Source organism: Malaclemys terrapin, chromosome 13, assembly GCF_027887155.1.
Source record: "Malaclemys terrapin pileata isolate rMalTer1 chromosome 13, rMalTer1.hap1, whole genome shotgun sequence".
Lineage (NCBI taxonomy): Eukaryota > Metazoa > Chordata > Testudines > Emydidae > Malaclemys > Malaclemys terrapin.
In genome coordinates this window covers 43,826,416-43,848,075 of record NC_071517.1, presented here as the reverse complement: position 1 = coordinate 43,848,075, position 21,660 = coordinate 43,826,416, and the positions used below count along the sequence as shown (strand labels likewise).

Here is a 21,660-nt window from a genome sequence, read left to right as displayed (position 1 = left end):
TCGGATGCAATGGGCTTTGTTGTGTGCAAGGAGCTGGACACAAGCTAGGCAGCTGATCCCCTTAGGAGCAAATAAAAGCGGAGACTTCTGCAAAAGCGGGGGGGGGGGGGGGGGGGGGGGTGCTTGGCTAGAAAAGAGTCTAGTCTGAGACCCGGGGAGTCGCTTCAAGCCTTGCACTGGAGGGAGTGAACTGCGGTCTCGGCAAAGGGGGGGCGGGGCTGTTTACACGCCGCTGGATAAAGTGCGTAGCTGGGGCTGCTTTCGCTTTCGTCTCTGCCATCGAAGGGGGGGGGTGTGTGTGTTTGTGTTTGTGTTGCTCCTGCAAAGGTTGCCTCCCCACCACAGCGCCCTGGCGGGTGAGTTTATTGCATTAGGTTCCTACTGCAACCCCACATGTTGCTGTCTCAGTGCTTCGCTGCACTCACCTGGGTGTGTGTCGGGAGTGTATGTGGGGAAGGGCCGGGGGAGGGGAGAAATAATGGGGGGGGGGCCTGCTTCCCCTCTGCTGCCGTGTGTGTGTGTGGGGGGGGGGAGAGGGGGTTGCATTTCTCCCGCTGTCTTAGCTCAGGCGCTGAGCTAACTTGCATGGGGGTGGGGCCGCAGGCTGCTGGAGTTGCATTGAACTGTGGAGCCGGGGGGGGTTGTCTGCAGCCGTGACTGGTGTGTTTTGCACGGAGTTGGGACAAGGGATTGGAGGCCCTTAGCTTGGCATTGGGCAGGCGGGGCTGGCACCAGAGGGGGGCGGTGCTGCAGGCGTTATATGGACCCCACACGTGTTAGGGTGTTAAACTGTGTCTTCCTTCAGCTGGTTTAAATCTACATTAGAAATTTACACTAGTATAATTTAAGATCAATGTTAAAACTGAGTTAGTTACACTGCTCCGACTTGTCTAATCTAGACAGGCCCATAGATTAGCAGTACAGCACATTCCGCTTGGTAGCAAGCTGCTGGTTGATGCCTGACAGTTGCCATTATCCGACGCTGCCTGAGAAGCAGAAGTCAGGGTTGTGGTGCTGTAGCCAGGAAAGGAATCCGTAGGACGTGATTTCTGTGGCTCCAGCCCCGCAAACCTGCCTGCAAGCCGGGGTTTTCCCCGGAGAGTGGAGCTGCTGGGGGTCTGGGGGATGCCGGGCTTTTTTTTTTTTTTAAGCTGTCAAGCCGGTTGCCAATAGCCAGACCAGTTACCTTTATAGTCAGCTGGAGTATTGGTTCCAGGCAAAATTTAGTGAGGGTTGTTATTAAGCAGCATCTACTGGAAATACATCTCTGGCTGCGTGTGGTTGCTTTTTCTGTCACTTTCCTGAAGAGGAGAGGGGCATTCCAGTTACATTTCTATATGGGAACTGGCTTCCTGGAAAATCCCCCTTTAGTTGCACTTTGGACGGGGCAGTTCTTTTCCAGGTGTGGTGGGTGAATAAATCCCCGTGTGTAATCTCTGCCTATCTATTTTAGTTTCTAAATCCCTTTGGAGTTCGGTGGCGGGGAGGAGATGCAGGATTCTGAGGCAATGTGCGGTTGTTCGTTACACTGCTAACGCCTCTGGATGTGCGGGCAGGGCTGGGGAAGGAACTAGGGATGCAGAGAAATCCAGACAACCCTTGAAAATCAGGACTGTTTCTGTCTCTTGATTTCAGTTCAGTCCAGTAGCTGCCAAGGGGAGAGGATCCAGTGCTGGGATCTCTGAAGTTGATTGCTGCCTCCAAATTGGACCCAACTGCAGCTAGAGAGGAACTGGTCAGAGGCTAGTGCCCGCACCCCAGCCTTCATCTGTCTCGGTGAGAGAGGAGAGGTGACAAAAGGCGAGGGTCCCATGGATTCAAAGCAGCGGCTTAGTGGAAGACAAGGTAACTGATGCCTGTCTGAGTAGGAACAGTCTGGAAGCTACATCTATACTTAGGGTATTCAGGTGCCTGGCTTTCAACCGCAAAGTCCGGTTACTGCTGGTGGGGGAGGGGCTGGGTCATCACCCGTGCCAGCCCCTACTCAGCCGGGGTCGCCTCCTCCTGCGTCAGGCAGCTGCAGCTCCCAGCCCGGCTCTGCAGGTGAGTTCCTCCCAACCCGGGGAAGGGGAGGGAGGGAAATAAGCAGCAAGCAAGGGTGGGGAGGAGGGAAAGAGGAGCAAATGGGAGCAGGGCCTCAGGGGAAGAGGTGGGGCGGGGCCTTGGGAAGAGGTGTGGCTTTGGTGGAAGGGGCGGGTCAGGGACAGGGCCTCAGGGAAGAGGTGGGGTGGGGGTGGGGCCTTGGGAAGAGGTGTGGCTTTGGTGGAAGGGGCGGGGCAGGGACAGGGCCTCAGGGGAAGAGGTGGGGCGGGGAAGGTTCCGGCACTCCTGCTGGAGCGTCTGTTGCGTAAATATTACAAAGTGTTTCAAAGGCATGTAAGTGATTTGTCAAAGGTGATACGGAGTCTGTGGCGGAGTCGGGCCCTGACTCTCAGTCCTACTTTGACCCGTTCTAGATTGGTAAAGAGTGACCAGTGCAGTCCCGAAACTGGGAGCTGGCTCATCTGCTTTCTGAGGATCCTGTGGGTGTGGGAGAAGGGAAGGAAAATACTCTTTTTTTGCTGAAATTTTGGTGGCTTCGTTATTTTGGCTGGATGGAACTAACTTGAGAAACAGTCAGATGAGGTGCCTTAGGGAAGCTAAAAGGAAACTGGGCAGAAGGAGAGCCTTGTGGCTAACGCACAAGAGTCGGCGTCATGTATCTGCTGCTGGATCATTGTGATCCAGGGGCAAGCCGCCTCTCTCTCTGCCTCAGTTTCCCCAGCTGTGAAGTGGTGGCGATGATACCGCCTAGCGGGTGTGCAGATAAGCTCCGTGATGGCAGAGGGCTGCAAGCATTGGAAGGAAGGGGCTGTGGAAGTGCAAAGCTGGTGACCCCTTGGGATTTCTTCAGAGTTTTCCCGCTGCCTTCCATGAACCTAGGGTTGCCAACTCTGACTGAAGCTATTCCGGGAGTTCCCTCTTCCCCCCCCCCCCCCCCCAACATGATGTAATGCCATTTTTTTTTCAAAGATCCTATTAAAATCTCCCTGATTGCTTTCAATAGTCACAAGGAGATTGATGCTGAATCCAGGAAACTCCAGGCCAATCCTGGAGGGTTGGCAACCCTACGTGAACCTGGTTCCTTGTGTTAAATGTGGAAGCCAACTGTGCATCAGACTGTGAGGGGCTCCATACCAGGAGCACTTTCTCAGCAGCATTAATACTTTACCATCTGTTCTCCACCTGGGAAGCGAGTTGCCCTGGCGATGGGCCGGCTAATGGAATGCTGCCTGGTCCCTGGCAACATAAATGCTGATGGTGCTGAATCCATCTGGTGCCATGAACGGGTTTTGTTCTCTTTCAGGCGACCTGCCTCGCCTCAAACACAGGACAGCTGTTGGGTGGAAAGTCCCGCTGATCACCGGTGTTGTACTCACAGCTGTTGTTGTGATTGTTGTGGTTCCCATGATACTTTTGCCCGGTGAGTTGTCGGCCATCACTGCCCATTCCCATTCCCTAGCCATAGGTTCTCTCCTAGGCGATGTGAGGGTGGAGGCATGTGGGGTCAGATGCCCCCCCTCAGATTTCTGCCAGGGTGCACAGGTGAGAGGGACATGCCTGCGAAAGGCACCAGCAGCGAGCGCTCCCACCGAGCCCCATTGGGTGGCACCCAGAGCAGGGAAGCGAGACAGGGTTGGTAGCCCAGGGCGCGGGGAAGCCAGGTGACTCGCATCCCTTCCTCACCAGCCAGCAGCTGCAGTTACCAGTCGCCTCTGTTTGGCTTGAAATTACATGTATGCGTTGCTTCCTACAACCATGTTTGCTGGTCCCTTTGGTTACCCCCTCTCATACTTTCCTAGAGAAGCTAGCTTAAAACAGCCCATCTGCCTGAAAGTGTTTCCCTTGTTCGTGGGGACGGTCCCTCCACAGGAAGGCTTAGGAGACTCCTGGGATCGGATTTTAAAATGCTCCGGGCCAGATGTTCAGGACCCAACGGGCCGGGCCCTTTTGAAAATCCAGCGGCTTCTTTTGGTGTGTCAGTGGGAGCTGAGAGCTTGTGCAAATCTGGCCCTGAAAACTTCTGAAACGTCCGGCAGCCACGCAGAAGGGCTGCCGGAAGAGGACGGCTGGCAACTGTGCTAGACCAGAGGACAAGTTAGCCCTGAGCGAACAACCAAAGCACCTTTAAACAGGCAAATCTGGGCTCGTACCTGGTACATGACCCATTTCAATGTCAGTTGATTTGTTGGCACAGAAAGGTGCTACCCACGATACACAAGGTGGCACGTTTATCAGCTTCCTCCCTTGAATTTAGGAAAAGCAAAGGGACACGTCTCTTATCACTGTTACTCTTTTAACTTCAGGGAAATCTCCACCTGAGTCCAAGCTGCCTCAATTCTACGCCCCAGCCCAGCTAAGTACAAAACACCCCGCTGCCTGCTGCCTGGATGGCTGGGTCGGGTTTGGAGGGAAATGCTATTATTTCTCTGATGCCGAGGGGACCTGGGACTCCAGCCAGAGCCTCTGCTCTTCACTCAATGCCTCCCTGGCTGAGATCGACACCCAGAAAGACCTGGTAAGGAAAAACAAAAAGTAAAACTGATATAGGCACCAAGGAGCAGATGGTGGCCCTTGCCAGAGCTTCAGGGGTAGGGTATGGAACAGGGCAACTATGGAGTGACCCACCTCTGTTTTCCACTTCCAGCTTCTGGCAGTCAGAGGTTTAGGGTCGCAAGCCTGGGGCTAATAGCCCATCGGGGCTAATAGCCCATCTTGGCTAATAGCCATTGTTGAGACTTATCTCGTTCTTAATGGTGATCTACAAAGGGATTTTAAATAAAATTGGACTTGGGGCCCCAATAAATCTTAATCCGTCTCTGAGAACACTAGATGGGGAAGGCTGAGAGTTACTACCGAGAATTCGTTCTCAGGTGTCTGGCTGGTGGGTCTTGCCCACTTGTTCAGGGTCTAAATAATCACCATCTATTGGGTTGGGAAGGAATTTTCCTTGTGGGTCAGATTGGCAGAGACCCTGCAGGTCGTCTTGCCTTCCTCTGCAGCGTGGGGCATGGGACATTTGCATGTTTAAACTAGAGTAAATGATTCTCTGTAACGTGAAGTCTTTAAATTATGATTTGAGAACTTCAGTAAGTCAGCCAGAGGTTATGGGTCTGTTACAGGAGTGCCTGGACGAGCTTCAGTGGCCTGTGATGTGCTAGAGGTCAGACTAGATAATCATGAGGGTTTCTTCTGGCCTTAAAGTGTGAGTCTTGCAGACAAGTGATATCCCGCCTCTCCCCCCCCCCCCCAGTTCCCCCACCAGATATCCGCTCCAGTCCTCCCCACCAGATACTTGCCACTGTGCCCAACAGTGTAAGCGTGTTAGCTGGATGTCACTATTAAAACATTTAGCAGCAAAATAGTTAACATTGAGTTAGACATCACTAGGTTTCAGAGTTAACGCGGGTGGAGCTGAAGTGTGCAGTTCATAGCTAATGTTTGAGACTCTCTGCAGATTCAGGGACCATCTACACTAGGAAATGGATTTGTTTCAGGCAACAGGCCCCCTTGAAGTGGTGACTGAAAATAGCTTAACCGTTTCAACAGCATTACAGACTATAATGAATAATGTGCTTTTTTTTTTTTTTTAAGGAGTTCGTTATGCGATATAAAGGCCTCTCTGAGTTCTGGATTGGCCTGAAGCGAGCATCGGCGCAGACCTGGCAATGGGTGAATGGCAAACACTTCAACAACCTGTGAGTCCTTTTCTAGCTAGTCGCTTTGTTGGGTTCCAAATGGGAAAAGGGCTGAATTCAGGCAGATAAAAAGTTTAGTTATTCCCAAAACACTAATTACTTTGTGACATTTCCCCCGATCTTTGGGGCTCATCCCCCATTGCTGACCTAGAAGATCAGCGGGCTGCATGCCCTTCCCCAGGCTCCCACCCTTAGGTGGAAATGAAAGACCCAGGTATTTTTCTGAAAAGTTCAGTGGGGATTTAAGCCCAGATTTTAAAGGTACTTCAGCATTGCCCAGCATTGCAAAGCCGAAATAACTTAGGAACATGAGTCACTTTCAGAAGTGACTTAGGCTCAGAGGCGGATTAAGGTTTTGTGGGGCCCTGGGCCAGAGCATTTGGGGGCCTCTCCCCACCCCTTCCGCCTGCAGTCCCGCCTGGCCCCGCCAGTGCTCTTGCTGGGGAAATGGGGTCAGGGCGCAGGGACTTGCCTCGCTCCACCCGCCTGGCGCATCTGCTAGGAAGTGGGGGGGAAGCCCCCACACCCTGACCCCGCCTCCCCAGCTGGAATGCTGGGCGGGTGGGGCAGGGCACAGGGGTGCCCCCAATTTGCAAGGGCCTCATTGGCCCAGTGGCTAATCTGCCACTGCATAGGCTCCTAAGTCACTTGGGCCTTGCAATGCTGAGCAGAGGAGCAACACCTAAATAACTTTCAAAATCTGGACCTTAGCCCTTCCTCCGCCTGTAGGAAGAGAGGCTCCAGTGCCCACGCTGAGTTAATACCAATGGCGGCTGGTGAGGAATCTGGCAGGACAATCCCTGAGGTTGCAGGGGTGCTGCAGAAATAACCAGGCTTGTGACCCAGCTATGTTAAAAGGTGTCTTGCATTGCCAGTGTGGACAAAGGCCCGTTGCTGAACCCTACTGGAGATGAGCGTTTTAGTCTTTTTTCAGAGGGGTAGCTGTGTTAGTCTGTATCAGCAAAAGGAACAGGAGTACTTGTGGCACCTTAGAGACTAACAAATTTATTAGAGCATAAGGTTTCTTGGGCTAAAACCCACTTCATCAGATGCATGCAGTGGAAAATACAGTAGGAAAATATATATACACAGAGAATATGAAAAAAATGGGTGTTGCCATACCAACTGTAACGAGGGTAATTAATTAAGGTGAGCTATTATCAGCAGAAGAAAAAAATGTTTGTAGTGATAATCAAGATGGCCCATTTCCAACCATTGACAAGAAGGTGTGAGTAGCAGAGGGGGGAAAACATTAGCAGGGGAAACAGTTTTACTTTGTGTAATGACCCATCCACTCCCAGGCTTTATTCAAGCCTAATTTAATGGTGTCCAGTTTGCAAATTAATTCCAATTCTGGAGTTTCTTGTTGGAGTCTGGTTTTGAAGTTTTTTTTGTTGGAGTATTGTGACTTTGAGATCTGTAATTGAGTGGAATGAGTGATGCAGGAAGGGGGCGATCCCGAGGGGTTTCACTGGATGGGACCAACTGGCCGGGCAAATGCCCAGCCCCTGCCTGACTCTTATCGCCAGGGTGTGTCTGTCGCAGGTTTACGGTAAGGGGAGAAGGCGACTGCGCGTACCTGAGCGATGACTTTGCCACTTCGTCGTGGTGCTCCACGAAGCGCTACTGGATCTGCAGCACACCCGACGGGATGCGACGGGAGGACGCGATGCCGGGGGACTGAAGGGCAAAGGCTGGGGAAACGCCTCTAGGCCCAGCTGCCTGACGCTCCAAACATCGCTCAATAAGATCCTCAATAGAGCTTGACAGATTCTTTTTTTTTAATAAGCCTCTCTTCTAATTTTCTCTGTGTTGTGGCCCCTGTATAGCCCTCCCCTTCCTGGTTGTGTAACGAAGACCTGATCTACACACAAAGCTTAAAACTCACTCCTGAATGCTGTAGTTAGGCCGGTGTAACCCCCAGTGTAGACGCAGCTAAGTTGACCTAGCTGAGCAGGAAGGCAGCACTGCTTGAAGACGGATTGAGACAATCTTAAACAGCAACAGGCTAAGAAAACCCACCGCAAGCAGGGATGTGAGGCAGCCGCACACAACATCCTCCCGAAGGAAGGAAGCCGCGGCAAGAGACAAGCAGTCAGGCTGTGGGTTTTCTTCGACTGTTGCAGAACCAGACTCTGTTCGCTCATGCTGTCTCCCAACCCTGAGCAACAAAGTTGTGAGTTAAAGCTAAATGGGACTGGGATCCAAACTCCCCAGTGGGCCCTTTGTTGACGCTCATTCGTAGCTGCGTCCTGCATAGGGTTGACTGTGTTGTGTTGTCTCCCGGATCAAAACGTAGTTGCTACATCTTTGCTGGAGAGTCTGCTTTGTAGAACCAAGAAGATAATTAAGGAGGGCCAGAAATGAGAGGCAGGTTGAAATGGAAATTGAAATGTCTGTATGTTTGAGAGTGTTAGGGCCTTGCTGTGCTTAGTGAGACTGGAAAAGGAAGGCCAAGCGTGGCATAAGTTGATAACTAGCTAGGTGTGCTAGCAGAAAAGTTAGAGGCGCCTGTGAAGAGGCTGTGGAGATGCCTAGGAGCGGTGTTTGCCCTTGTGAGAAGGCATCCGGTTGTGTACTCTGTAGTAGCAATGCATCACCATTGCATTCCACCGACAGGAATTTGCCTACAAACTCATAGGCGGAGCAGATGCCTTTTACTTTAATTGAGGCCTCTTTATGAGTTCCAGGCAGAGAAGCTGAGGTACGTAGAACCCTTTCGATTGCGCTCGACTCTCACCGTGATCAAGTTTTTAGATAGTGAGCAAAACAAACCACAAAATCCGATTCAGGGTCGGCGGGTGGGTTTCCTGACTTTGCTAAAGAAACTTTGAACTTTCTAGTGTAGACTTAGCCTCCCTAAGCGCTGCCGCGGGAGCACTCCCGCAGCAGCGCTTTGATGTGTGAGTGCGGTCACGCGCGTGCGCTGGCTGAGAGCTCTCCCAGCGCTCTTGCTAATCTACCTCCACGAGGGGAATAGCTCAGAGCGCGGCGCACTGAGCCTGTCCACACTAGTGCTTTAAAGCACTCAAACTTGCTGCGCTCGAGGGGGTGCGTGTGTTTTCACACCCCTGAGCCAGCAAGTTAGAGTGCTTTAAATTGCCACTGTAGACATGGCCTTAGATAAGTACAAAGGGCAACATGGTCAAACCCTACGACATAGTGTCTTTAGATGCTGCAAGGGTCATTTGCAAATGTTGCTTAAGAGTTTAATTCCCCTTGGACTCCTTTGCAAGCCAAGTTACAAGTACTCTTGTTGAGGACAAGATGCATATTTTCCCCTAGTTCGGGTATTTTGTAGCTGCATCATCTGTTCAGACCACGGGAGGCTGAATCTAAATAATTGAAATGTATAAAGTCTCACAACTAATGACAATTAATCGTGCGATGCCATGGAGTGTTCACTGTTCACCTATTTAATGATTTGCTGTTCACGCCTTCTGTTTTATAAAGTTTGTTATGACTTTGTCAGTCCTATAAGCTAACTGTAAAAAAAGCACCTTATTATTTCTTCTGTTGTAATTTGCTCATATTCATTGCCCATAAAGTTTAAGGCTAGAAGGTACCTCTTGTTTTATTTAATCTGTCTTCCCTCCTTCTAACTTAGAGACAACTGAACATTTTCTAATGAAAAGTTTGTCAGAAAATAGGACTTAGTTGAACATAAACATTTTTTTTGAAGAAACGTCATTTCAGTGATTTCATATTTTAAAGTTTTCTGAAGTTTTTTTTTTTCTTAATTTATTATCAAAACAATTTCAGGGGGAAGCCCAATGTTTTTCAGAATTTTGTAAATGTGACCTGTGGAGTGTTTTTCATTCTTCTCTCCACTTTCTGGCTGCCTTCCAACTTTTGCCAGGTGGAAAACATTAAGAGCGTTTCTGAAAGTAATGTGTTGTGTTCAATTCACATTTCAAAGTGAAAGTGTTCCTTAAACTCCCCCCCCCGCCCTTCACAGACGCATACAAACCCTTTCTCACTCACTGTCTCCAAAGTGGAAGAAATTGGGAACAAATAAAACCATGTAAGTGGGGAAAGAAGTTTTGCACTTGCAAAATTGTTCCATTAGGATGTTTTAAAATGTTTGAAAGGGGATTTTTTTTTTCTGTGAAAACTTTTGCAGGACAAAATGCTGCTTTTCCACTTCGCTCTAGTCTGTATTGTTGTTTTTCTCCTTTTATGTATTGGTTTATTTTTATTTTTTCCCCTGACCTAGCGCCATCTGATGGGCTGGAGAAGATGCTGCAATGTTGTCTAGGTTTATTTCAGAGCACCCTGATCTGCTGTGTAAATAGAGTGGAGACCAGGGCTGGGAGGAGCAAGATGGAGTTGAGCCTAGCTGGGCGGCTCTTCCAGGACATCAGTATGGAAATACCCACTGCAAGTATTAAAATGTGGGTGGGAGCTAATATACTAATCAGCGATACAAACTCAATACAGGGATTATTGTACAGTTTTAATGTGCCTAGCTCTGGGACTACTTGCACTTGTAATTCAAATAATTAATCAACACTCAGAGGCCTCTGTTCAAGAAGATCTGTCCTCTTACAGTTGTATTTTCAGATCTGTGGCTGTGAAGTGCAGCTCTGCATGTGTTCCATTCGAAGGTGCGTTCGCATGCAGACCAGTTCATTCTGTGCTTACACGTGCCCCTTTGGGGGCACTGTTTCTCTTGTGTATTTCTAAAGCGTCCCAGCACTGACAGAGCGGAAAGTGGGGTTTTCCTAGGCCCAGCGACGGCCCTCCACCTTTGAGAGCTTCACCCGAAGCTCGAACCTTAGTCCTGTATGTCCCTTAATCAAATAGGGGATCCGTTAATGCCATTTATATCAGTACAGCTTCTCTCTGGCAAATCCACTGCACATTTCACTACGAATCTGATTCTCCTTCCACACCCCCGAGCATGGAGTTGCATCCTGACCATCCTGGCTAATAGCCCTGGGTGGACCTATCCTCCATGAACTTACCTAGTTCTTTTTGAACCCAGTTATACTTTTGGCCTTCACAACATCCCCGGGCAAGGAGTTCCACAGGTTGACTGTGTGCTGTGTGAAAAAATACTTAATTTTGTTTTTAAATCTGCTGCCTATTAATGTCAGTGGGAGACCTCTGGTTCTTATGTTATGTGATTTTATAGACCTCTATCGTCTCTTTTTGAAGCTGAACGGTCCCAGGCTTTTTACCCTCTGCTCATCTGGCAGCTGTTTCACACCCTTCATCAGATTGATCATATCTACATTAACACCCACTGCTGATAACCACACTGAGAATGTCACACGGCAGCATAGGCGCCGACTGTGTGGGTGCTCTGGTGCTGGAGCTCCCACGGGGAAAAATTAGTGTGTGCTCTGCACCCGCAGGCAGCCAAGCTCCCCTGGCTCTTCCCTTGAGCATGCTGTGTTCCTGCTCCTCCCCATCCCTCCCAGCAGTTCTGCTTCCAGAGGGAGGGGGAGGAGTGGGGACACACTGCACTCAAGGGAGGAGGTGGGGTGGGGATTTGGGGGAAGGGGTGGGGTCTGGGGCAGAGGGGGGTTGAGCACTCACCGGTGGGAGCAGAAGTCGGCGCCTATGCACAGCAGCTGAGATGAAGCCAGCTTCCTGTGGGTCAGCCTTTGCTGATGTGTGTGAAGCCCGTTTTCCATCACTCACCTCAAGCCAGCGCTGAGTGGCTGGTGTTCTCCGGCTGGTTAACTCTGGGCACAGCCCATCCTTCCAGTGTAAAGAACAGCTGGTGAGGGAAGACAGTGCTGCGGTTTCCTGCCTGGAGTCGGGCCCAGCTCATCTGTCTGCAGTGGGGTTTGCTCCCTTGCTTGGGGGGCTCGAACACTGGGATCCACAGAGAGATGTGCCAATGTCGGTCGATCATCTGGCAGCCATGCACAGAAGCCGGATACCACAATCCACCAGTCCCAGGGCTGTCTGTCTCTCCTCTCCCCACCAGCTTCCTCGCAGCCCAGCTCCAATGGACAGGGGTGTAATAGAAACACAAGACCAATTTGGGACCATCTCCATCCCTGGAGTGACCCCACTGAGGACAACAGCGTGGCACAAAGGATTAATACGTCAACTGGACTAATTAACTGGTTGATAGACTTAGACCAGGGGTTATTTGAATCCCTGCAGTGTGACAAGTTTGATGCTGATTTCCTGGCCTCTGGGTCCTGCACTGGGGCACAAGAGGTAGGAAAGGACTAATGAAGGCCCAATCAGTCCAAAGAGAAACAGCTAGAGGGAGGCACTTAAAAGGATGATCCCTGCTCACCTGCAGGCAGAGAGAGCAGATCTGAGGCTGAACTCGATCTCCCGGAGAAGAGTTTCTGTTGCTTCGTGCTGGCTTTGGGCGTGGAGTGCCCCAGAAGGGGGAGAATTTCGGTAAGTGGCCCAGCTGGAGAGCGAAGTCTCTGCAACCCTGACAGTGATGGCGGATGGGGGGGAGAAGCCCAGCTGGGACGCTGAGGGGCTCACAAGGGGGCGCTCTGGTAAGGACGTGCTATAACTCAAACTGCATTTGGGCCTGGTGGGAGCGAGTGAGACTCCCCATAGAGGGATCAGCAGCGGGGCAGACTCGTGCGGAGCAGCCCTGGGTGTCTAGCGCTGGGGATGGGGGGTGTGAATTAAGTTTGTCACTTTACACCCCGGTGTTAGGACTTGCTTTCCAATACCAGCCAGAGGAGACTCTGCTGTACCCTGGCATAACAGACTGAAAGCGGGTAATACCGACACCTAGTGGCCAGGAGACATTTGCTCTCCCTCTGCTCAAGCGTGATTTTAGCTATTTGGCGTTAAGACACTAGCCCAGCCAGGCTCATCCAATATTCTGCCCTGAACCAAAAAAAAAAAAAAAAAAAAAGAGAAAGGTTCGGTCTGCCCCACACACCCCCTAAGGGAGAGGTTTGCATTTGAGACCCCGGAGAGCTGAAGCCAATGCTCGCTCCACGTTGAGTTGGAGCTTCTGAAGAATCCAGGAAGGTTCACAATGGGTTAAAAAATATTCAGACAGCTGTGATTTTATTATTGTGTGTATTGCAGTCGCACCAAGTCTTCAGCAGAGATCAGTGCCCCCCTGTGCAAAGATAAATGAGACCCACTTCCTCTGCTGTATAGCTTACAATCTAAATAGAAACTTTTTCCACAGACAAGAGGGACAGGGGAGAGAGGCACAGAGATAAATACAATAATAAAACCGACTTAAAACAATTAAAATCACATTTACTTATGATGAAGGCTACAATTGTGGCATGGATATTTTTATTAAAAGTCACAGACAGGACGTGGGCAAGAAACAATAAATCATGGATGTCCAAACCCTGCTGCCTGGGGTTGAATTACTGAAATGTACAAGCTTCAGAGTAGCAGCCGTGTTAGTCTGTATCCGCAAAAAGAAGAACAGTGCCACAAGTACTCCTGTTCTTCTTTTTGTGAAATGTACAAGTCATGGAGGGCTTGTAAAAAAAAATCATCACAGCATCTGTAACCTCCATGACACATTCATAGCCTTACTTATGATGGCAAATATTACAAGGGAGCATACAGGTCCAGTCAGGGCCCCATAGTGATAGGGGACACGCACACCCACTCACAGTCCCTGCCACAGAGTGCTTGTAATCTACACAGAGGAACAGCTCATTTTAAAGATGGGGAAACTAAGGCACGGGATGGTGGAAGGCCGGATTTTTTAGACGAGCTCAGCTCCCAGTTCAGTAGCTCCATGAGCCTTTGGACAGTCTGAGTTCCTGAATAATCAGCCCTGAGTGACTCACCCAAAGTCAGACAGGGAGTCGATGGAAGAGCCAGGACTTAAAGCCAGGTCTCCCAAGTCTCAGCCCAGAGCATTAAACACAAGGGCATCCATGGCCTCACATTGGGAGAAGTCACATCCAGACTCAAACCACCAGCTAGTGGGATGATCGTAGCCACCCAGGCCCTCTCAGAGGTCCAGAGAGGCCCAGGCCCTTCCAGCTTTTGAGGCCCCTCGCCATAATAAAAATAAAAAATGACAACAGATGGTCTAATCTTGTGCCATCAGAATCAATATATTTTTATTAATATTTATGAACATTTTAACTCTTTAATATGACAATCTGTATCAGTTAGCAAAAAAATTCTGTCTTTTACCAAATCACATCTCTTCTTTGCTTAAATTTGCAGCTCTAAGCTGAGCCTGTGTGTCACATTTTGGTCCGATAGGGATGCTCACAAACAAGTTGTGAAACTTATCAAATGCCAAAAAATGAACAAGTGTCTAAAGCGGAGGCCCCCTTTGAGCTTGAGGCCCAGGCCAAATGGCCCTCCAGTGAGATCTCTTCGCCAGCCTCTCCATTGGCTTCCAGCCTCCTGCTGCTGCGAGACACGAGCCGGCACGCAAACGGTGACTCCGCTGAGTCCGAGATCCCTTCCTCTTCACAACCGCGACGGGTTCCTGGTCCTTCTCCCCCACATTTCCAGCGGACATAAAGTACAGTAACGCCTCACTTAACATAGTCCCAGTTAACGTTGTTTCGTTGCTGATCAATTCGAGAACATGCTCATTTAAAGTTGCGCAATGCTCCGTTCTAACCTCCTTTGGCCAGCCGCCTGCTTTGTCCACTGCTTGCAGAAAGAGCAGCCCGTTGGAGCTAAGGGTGGGGGCTTGGAACCAGGGTGGACCGGCAGCCCCCCCATCAGCTCCCCTAAGTTCCCTGTGCAGCAGCCACCCAGCAGGGTATCAATTGCTGGGCAGTTCAGCTGTCCCTCCCTCCACTGCCATGTGCTGCTCCTGCCCTCTGCCTTGGAGCTGCTCCCAGAGACTCCTGCTTGCTGTGCAGAGGGGGGATGGAGGGAGAGAGGTGCTGATGTGGGGATGTCCCCCTCCCCCTGTGCCCCATCTCCACAGAGTGGGGGTGGGGGATGGAGGCAGCTGCTGCCAGGAAGCTCCCATCTCAGCTTGCTGATCTACTTAAAAAGGCAACGTACTTAGAGTGGGGTCAGCGTACTTAAAGGGGCAATGCACATCTCTCTCTCACACGCACACGTGCGCGCACACACACACACACACACACACACGGTGTGGGTCTCTGTCTCTCTCTGCCACGCTGTGTCTCTTCCCTCCATTCGTGCTGCCTTATAGAGTGTGAGGCTACATTAACAACACTGTGTTAACCCTTGAGAGCTCAGACGAGTGCTAGCTCATCATTTAGCAGCAAGGCATTCCCTGGGAAATATCCCAGCCTCTGACATCACCATCTTAACCAAGCTTCACAATCATCACAACTGTGTGCAGTACTAACTTGTTTGTTTAAAACTTATACTGTGTGTGTGTATATATATGTCTTCTGTCTGATGAAAAAAATTTCCCTGGAACCTAAACCCCCCCATTTACATTAATTCTTATGCGGAAACTGGATTCACTTAACATCATTTTGCTTAAAGTCGCATTTTTCAGGAACAGAACTACACCGTTGAGTGAGGAGTCAGTCCTTTTTTGAGAACAAGATGGCAGCACCTAGTGGTTAGAGCATCCTCCCAGGGCATTGGCGACCAAGGCTCAAACCATCAAAGACTTGAACCCAAGTTTCCCACCTCTCAGGAACATGCTCTACCCACTGAGCGAGGGGACAGTCTGATGCGGGGGTCCCTCAGTCCCTCCTGCTGAAGTTGTTGTTCCACTGGGCATAAATAATTATCTGGAGAGCCCTGAGAAATTCACAGATATGAGCCACCATGAAATACAAACCAAGACACCAATGTATAAAATGGAAAAAGTTATTAGGGCTGCAGGTTTATCACCATGGTACAAAAAAACCCCCCACCTCTTATTCCGCAGCTCCCAGTGTCGTGAACTGGTGCATGGGGTCACAGTGCCGCTCAGGTACTGGGGCAGATGGGCCAAACCAGGTGGGGGCGGGCCCAGCCCTGTAGGACAGGAGCTGCTACAGCAGGGTGAGTGCCGGATGGGTTGACTCTCCAATCCTTCTCTTGCCCAGCCTGGCCTGGGCCCTCCCCCCTACACCTCTCCCTGGGGCAGGACCTGACTCCCTTACCACCATGTGGATAAAATAAAACCCCACACGATTCCCCCCAAAAAAGACAAAATATTATTAAAAAAAAATAATTAATGGGCTCTAATTATCTGGCAGCCCCTGGCTGCACGTGGTCACTGGGATCAAGACACAAAGACCCCAAGTTCTGCATAAAAATGATCAGGCGCTAACCCAGTGCTGCACGATCCCGCTGGGAAAGGCTCCCATAAAAAGATTCAGGTCTTTAATACTTACCCCCCTCCGGAGAGCTGTTGGAAAGTGTCCCTCGGCTACTTCCCTCTCCAGCTGCATTGGCAGTCTCCTCTCTGGCAGAGGAGGTCTCCGATACAGGCGGTAACGAGACGGGACCTGCAGGCAAACAGTAGGGCGTAGAATCTAAGGCAAGACGGCACCATTAGATCAGCTGATTTGAACTTCTGTATAACTCAGGCCAGAGAACATCACCCAGTGATTCCTGCATCCAGCCCATATCTGCTGGCTGGGCTAGAGATTTTTTTTTTTTTTTTTTTAAAGGCATGAGAGAAAGTTGAGCCTGACAATAAGCTAGAGAAACCCAGGATTCAGGAGACTTGTTGAGCTGGAACGGATGCAATACTTGGCGTGTGTTTTGGGACTGCTGCATTCTGTAAAGGTATTTAGGCATTGCTGCGCACAGGGTCACAACGCCTAACTGAGTTAGGAGCCTACATCACTTTTCACAAGGGATTGAGGCACTTAGGAAAAAAGATCCCATTGACAGACTGTGGAATTTCAGCTCCCATGTGCCCAAATGCCTTTTGAAAGAGTTAGGCTCCTAAATCAGTTAGGTACTGTGACACTGTGTGTAGCAATGCCTAAATACCTTTACAAATCTGGGGCTAAGTGACTTGCCCAAGGTCACTCAGACAGTCTGTGGCAGAGCTGGGAATTGGCCCTGTGTCTCCTGAGTTCCGAGCCAGCAGACCAAGCATAAGGCCCTCCTTCCTCCCTAACATGGGAGGAGAAACAGAGGCCCAGCAGGAGTCATAAACAACACTGAGTACTTCTACAGCACTTCTCACCCATAGACCTCCAAGCACTTTACAGAGGAGATCAGTATCATCCTCCCCATTGTACAGATGGGGAAACCGAGGCACAGGGGCAGCGACTTGCCCAAGGTCACCCAGCAAATCAGGAAGAGCTTTGAATTCAAGCCAGGTCTTCAAAGTCCCAATCCAGCGCCTTATCCACTCGACTCATCTACCCCCAAGAAAGCATCCCGAGGGACGCCTAGGCAGGAGAACTATGCGGCTCTGAACGACATCCCCAGGAATTACACACCACTTCCGCACATCGGATGGAGGGGGGAGAGGCTGTGAATGAGACTGAACCGGAGTCCAACTGGCCATAAACCTCGAGGCACCTGGGAAACTTAGGCACCGTCGGATTGATATGAGCCATGCAGGTTTCATAAAGGACACTAACGACTTGGTATTCTCCGGCCATCCATTCACGTGCATTCGTCACAGTAAAGAGGAGTTGGTCTGATAGAGCGATCCGTCCCCAGTATGTGCTGTTGTAGTACTTCGGGGTTCCTTTATTTAAAGCCATGATGTAGTTATGAGCAGTCAGAGGAGGCAGCGGTGGTGGTTTGCATCTTACACAAAGTAGATATATCCTTAGGTATGGTAATTTCAACATGCCCAGAGGAGCCTTCAGGCACAGACAGGTTATAGAGGGGACAGTCTCTGAGCCCTAGAGGGAAAAGGTGTATTAGTGACAAGTGGATCCTAAACTGCTCTTGTGGAAGCTGGTGATTTCACCTGGAAAGGAAGCAGTGGAAGTCAGCAGGTGTGTTGCAGGTCTGGAAGCAGGAGCAGCGCCAAAGCTGGCTGCGGGCGGGGTAGCTCAGGGCTGGGACAGCAGAAGGCTGCAGGTGGGGATGGAGGGGCACCAGAAGAGCTCAGGGCATGGATGGCAGAGGGCTGCAGGTCAGGACTGAGGGCCACTGGCAGAGCTGGGCTGGAACAGCTGTGGGGACTGTGGGTCAGGGTTGAGGGGCATAAGCAAAGTTCGGGGAAGCCCAGGGCTTGAAGTAAGAAGTGGGGACTGAAAGTCAGGACACAGGGGCATCCGCGGAGCAGGTGGGGGGCAGAGCCTGGGTCTGGAATAGCAGAGGGAACATGGGTCAGGATTAAGGGGAATTGGCGGAGCTCTGATTGGGATTGAGGGCCACTGGGTGAGGAGGGGAGCCCAGAGCTACAAGAACTATAGGGCACCAGCAGAGCTGGGTATAGTGGACCCAGGACTGCCATATTGTGAATGGGATGGGTGCAATACGCTCCATGGAAAGGGCGACAAACTGCTCCTGCCACTCTAGCCCTGGGTTCCCCCACAGACTCATCCCTCAGCCCAGCACCCCTGGGAGCTGCGGAAGGGAAGGGCAGATCTGCTGTGAGATGCACCCTGTTATTGATAGAGATCTGAGGCTGCAATCCCAATTCAGCTCCACCCACTGAGAATTAAGGGCCAGGATTTGGAGGCCTGGATTCCTGTCTCATGTAATCACCTCCCTAAAAGCCACATCGAGTACACAGAGCGCAGCGCAGCCCCGGCCCGGCCCCGGCCCCCAGACAGGCAGCGAGGAGACCTCGCTCCGCTGCGTGCTGGGGCGGGGCTTGTAGACTCCGGCAGCGAGCCCCGCCCTCTCCCCCTCCCTCCACCCGACCCTAGGAAGGGGCCAGAGGGACTGGGAGGGACCTGCCTGTGGATGTCTCCTGGGAGCCGCTCCAGGTAAGCACTGCTGGGCTCACCTGGCCCCCTGGCAGGTCCCTCTGGGGGGGGCTCCCCTCAGACCCACTGCCCTGAGCCCCCACCCTGACCCTGTTCCCTCTGCCTCTCCTGCAGTCCCCCCTGTGCCCCCCACCCTCAATCCACTGCCCTCAGCCCCCTGACCCTGTGCCCTCTGCCTCCCCCGCAGTCCCCCCTGTGCCCCCCACCCTCAATCCACTGCCCTCAGCCCCCTGACCCTGTGCCCTCTGCCTCCCCCATAGTCCCTCCCCTCCCCCGATCATCTCACCCCACCCACTGCCCTCAGCCCCCACCTGACCCTGTTCCCTCAGCCTCCCCCGCAGTCCCCCCTGTACCTCCCATCCCGAACCCACTGCCCTCAGTCCCTGCCCCCGCTCCAACAGCCTCCCCCACAGTCCCCCTGCTCCCCCCAACTCACTGCCCTCAGCCTTGCCCTACCCCAAATCTCTTCTTCAGCCTCCCCCATCATCCCACCCCCTCAACTTCCCCCCATTCCAGTCCTGCTCCCCTCTGTTTCATCCCCTCCAGACCCTGTCCCTCTCCCCAACCCTCCCCAGCCCAGGCCCATGGTCTCCCCCACCCCACTCTACACAGCTCTCTCTACCCTGTCCCATTCATGCTCCCCTCAGCTCCTACCCTACTCCCCCCCCAGTCCCCTCCGACTCCCCCAGTCCCAGTCCTGTCCCCCTCAGTTCCTCCACCCTGCTTCCCCTGGTCCATCCCCACACACCCACCGACTCCCTCGACCTCCCTCCCCTCAATCCCACTGCCTGGACCCACCCCCGTCCCACTCAGGACATGCAGGAAAAAGAAGCAATGGGCTTAAATTGTAGCAAGGGAGATTTAGGTTAGAGATTAGGAAAAACTTCCTAACTGTAAAGTTAAGCACTGGACAAATTACCTAGAGAGGTTATGGAATAGCAGTCACTGGAGTTTTTTAAGAGGTTAGACAAACACCTGTCAAGGATGGTCTAGACTCTAGTTGTTATTACTCAGTCCTGCCTCAGTGCAGGGGTTTGACTAGATGACCTATTGATGTCCCTTCCACTCCTACATTGCTGTGATTCACACTGAATTGCCTTGTGCCACTGTCTAGTAGTAGTGGCACACAGTTCTCTGACATGCAGGTTTATAAAATTGTAGTTAATATACAGTTTAGAGCAGAGCAATTTTAAAGCTCTGCCTGTTCAGACCAACTGAGCTGAAAATTGTGATCTACAGTATTCAAAACTATTAAGATGTGGCTGAAATAAAATCAGCCTGAATTGCTCAACAATATCAATGGAATCAGCATTGCGCTGCTATATATTGTAAAACATTCCAGTGAAATCTTGCAAATATTCCATAGCACGTCGCCTTGCCCAAGTGGTAACTAAGCAGAACATCTTCCTGCTTCAACATTCTTAACTTGTATCCCAGAGCTCCTAGCAGTTATTTTTTTTTTTTCAAACACTGAATGCTGCTAAGTTATGAGTTTTAACAGGTTTTTTTTCTTTTAAACCACAGCACTGAATGTTATTCTAAAATTGTTTTCCAAATATTCTTAAACTCCCAGTTTATCCCGCGCTGATGTTCATTGTGAAAAGTATTGCAGGTCTAATAATAATATTTGGCACTTTTGTAATTCACTGTCCAACCTGTGTTTTGTGCCCTCCTCTGGTGGATTTTTAGAGGATAACTGTATAGCTACCAGCTAAGAGAGTTATAGCTTGAACTCAAGTAATAGAAACTCATGCTTTTAAGTCTGGATGGCTCGGGTTCAATCTTTGGTGACTAGCTATGATGGAGGTTGCTACACTTATAATCCCTTTAATCAGAGGTTCTGAATATGCTTTGTTGTAGGCGGAGATAGCCTATAGTTAAGCAACCAATAATTTAGAATGGGAAGTGTTGAAATGTTGGGAAGCCTTATAATTTTGCCAGTCTGGAATGAACATCCCATCTGAGGGATGGGGGCGGGGAGAGAGGAGAGTGAGACAGGACCAGGAAACTGGGACAAGGAATCCAGAGCGGTAGTGGGGAGCAGTTGAAATCAGATGAGGAGCTGAGGCGGGTTAGACAGCAATAGGATAGACATAGACTGGAGGGGACGGGGAAGAAGGATCTTTGACTACTAGAGACCTCTACGTTCAGGAGCCTGGAATAGACCCAGGATTCCTGAGTTTCACAGTTCCTCTTCTGTCAGCAGATAGCTGTGAAACCCAATGGCAAAAATAGTGTCTCATCGCCCTATAGAGCTGATCTATCACATATAGGATGACGACCTACTGCCTCTGCCATCACTTACTCCATTAGCTCAAGTGGCAGAAGTCCTTGCAGTGGATCTAAAGGTTCATCGGCAGGGTTGGAGCCATGCGAGTTTCATGATGATTCCACACGACAGAATTTCTGGGGCAGTTCAGTTTTGATTTTTACAAAAAAACCTGGGGAAATGTCTACAGAAATAGGGTGACCAGATGCCTAAATAGGGGAATCTCAAGCAGGAGTAGAGAGGTTATTTTATCTCTGTATCCTTGCCCTGTGGCTTGTGGTGCGGGCTGCAGCAGGGGCCGTACAACCCCTCTCACAGCTTCCTAGGGCCCCCTCTCATGGCTCTGTGCACCTGTGTCTGTCATTGTCGTCCCCTCCCCTCCCCCTGCCCCGCTCACCCAATGTGTCCTGATATTTCACTCTTGCGATCTGGTCACCCTACGCTCACCTGCCACCTGTCCGCACCCTGCAGTCATCCAGAGGGACCCAAGAAAGATCTGGCTGGAATTTTCTTAGAGGCTTGTATTTCCCGGGAAACTGTACAGACACACGTCATGACCTTTAATCCAACTCCATTGGCTGGAGCGAGGGGCCTGGTTAAAGGACCGGCTACATCCGAGTTGGGAGAAAGAAAAGAAGAGGGACAATTGAAATAGGTTTCAGAGTGGTAAGCATTGGCAAGCTTATGCCCAAATACATTTGTTAGCCTTTAAGTTGCCACCAGTACTCCTCATTCTTTTAAATTGCAATAGGCTGGATTGTAAAACAAACCCAGACGGATCCCCCCACACGCAGGCTGGAAGAGAACCTGGTTTTGGAGACCAGGAGGTTGCTAGAGATCTGCACGGATACAAAAATTCGGATCCACATCTGGTCCACAAAGA

General features: G+C 50.8%; 1 protein-coding gene and 1 long non-coding RNA gene across 2 annotated transcripts; one reads left to right on the top strand and one right to left on the bottom strand.

Annotated features, from left to right (window-relative positions):
* The first annotated feature begins 1,706 nt into the window (after positions 1-1,706).
* On the top strand, positions 1,707-9,303 carry LOC128848466 (C-type lectin domain family 2 member B-like). The gene is made up of 5 exons (XM_054048484.1): positions 1,707-1,845; positions 3,347-3,463; positions 4,347-4,558; positions 5,635-5,738; positions 7,284-9,303. Exons 1-5 carry the CDS (start codon positions 1,812-1,814, stop codon positions 7,420-7,422), a joined length of 606 nt encoding a protein of 201 aa, XP_053904459.1. The 5' UTR covers positions 1,707-1,811; the 3' UTR covers positions 7,423-9,303.
* Positions 9,304-13,818: 4,515 nt separating this feature from the next.
* LOC128848473 (uncharacterized) lies at positions 13,819-18,306 on the bottom strand. The gene is made up of 3 exons (XR_008447038.1): positions 17,539-18,306; positions 15,992-16,105; positions 13,819-14,669 (listed from the first exon to the last, which is right to left on the bottom strand). It is a non-coding gene; the product is annotated as an uncharacterized LOC128848473 (long non-coding RNA).
* Between the last annotated feature and the right edge of the window lie 3,354 nt (positions 18,307-21,660).

Bases quoted from the DNA above. Each gene is read 5' to 3' on its own strand.
- LOC128848466 (XM_054048484.1), top strand. From the start codon at position 1,812: ATGGATTCAAAGCAGCGGCTTAGTGGAAGACAAG. The intron at 3,464-4,346 runs GTGAGTTGTCGG...TTTTAACTTCAG, and splicing joins TCCCATGATACTTTTGCCCG to GGAAATCTCCACCTGAGTCC. The intron at 5,739-7,283 runs GTGAGTCCTTTT...TGTCTGTCGCAG, and splicing joins GGCAAACACTTCAACAACCT to GTTTACGGTAAGGGGAGAAG.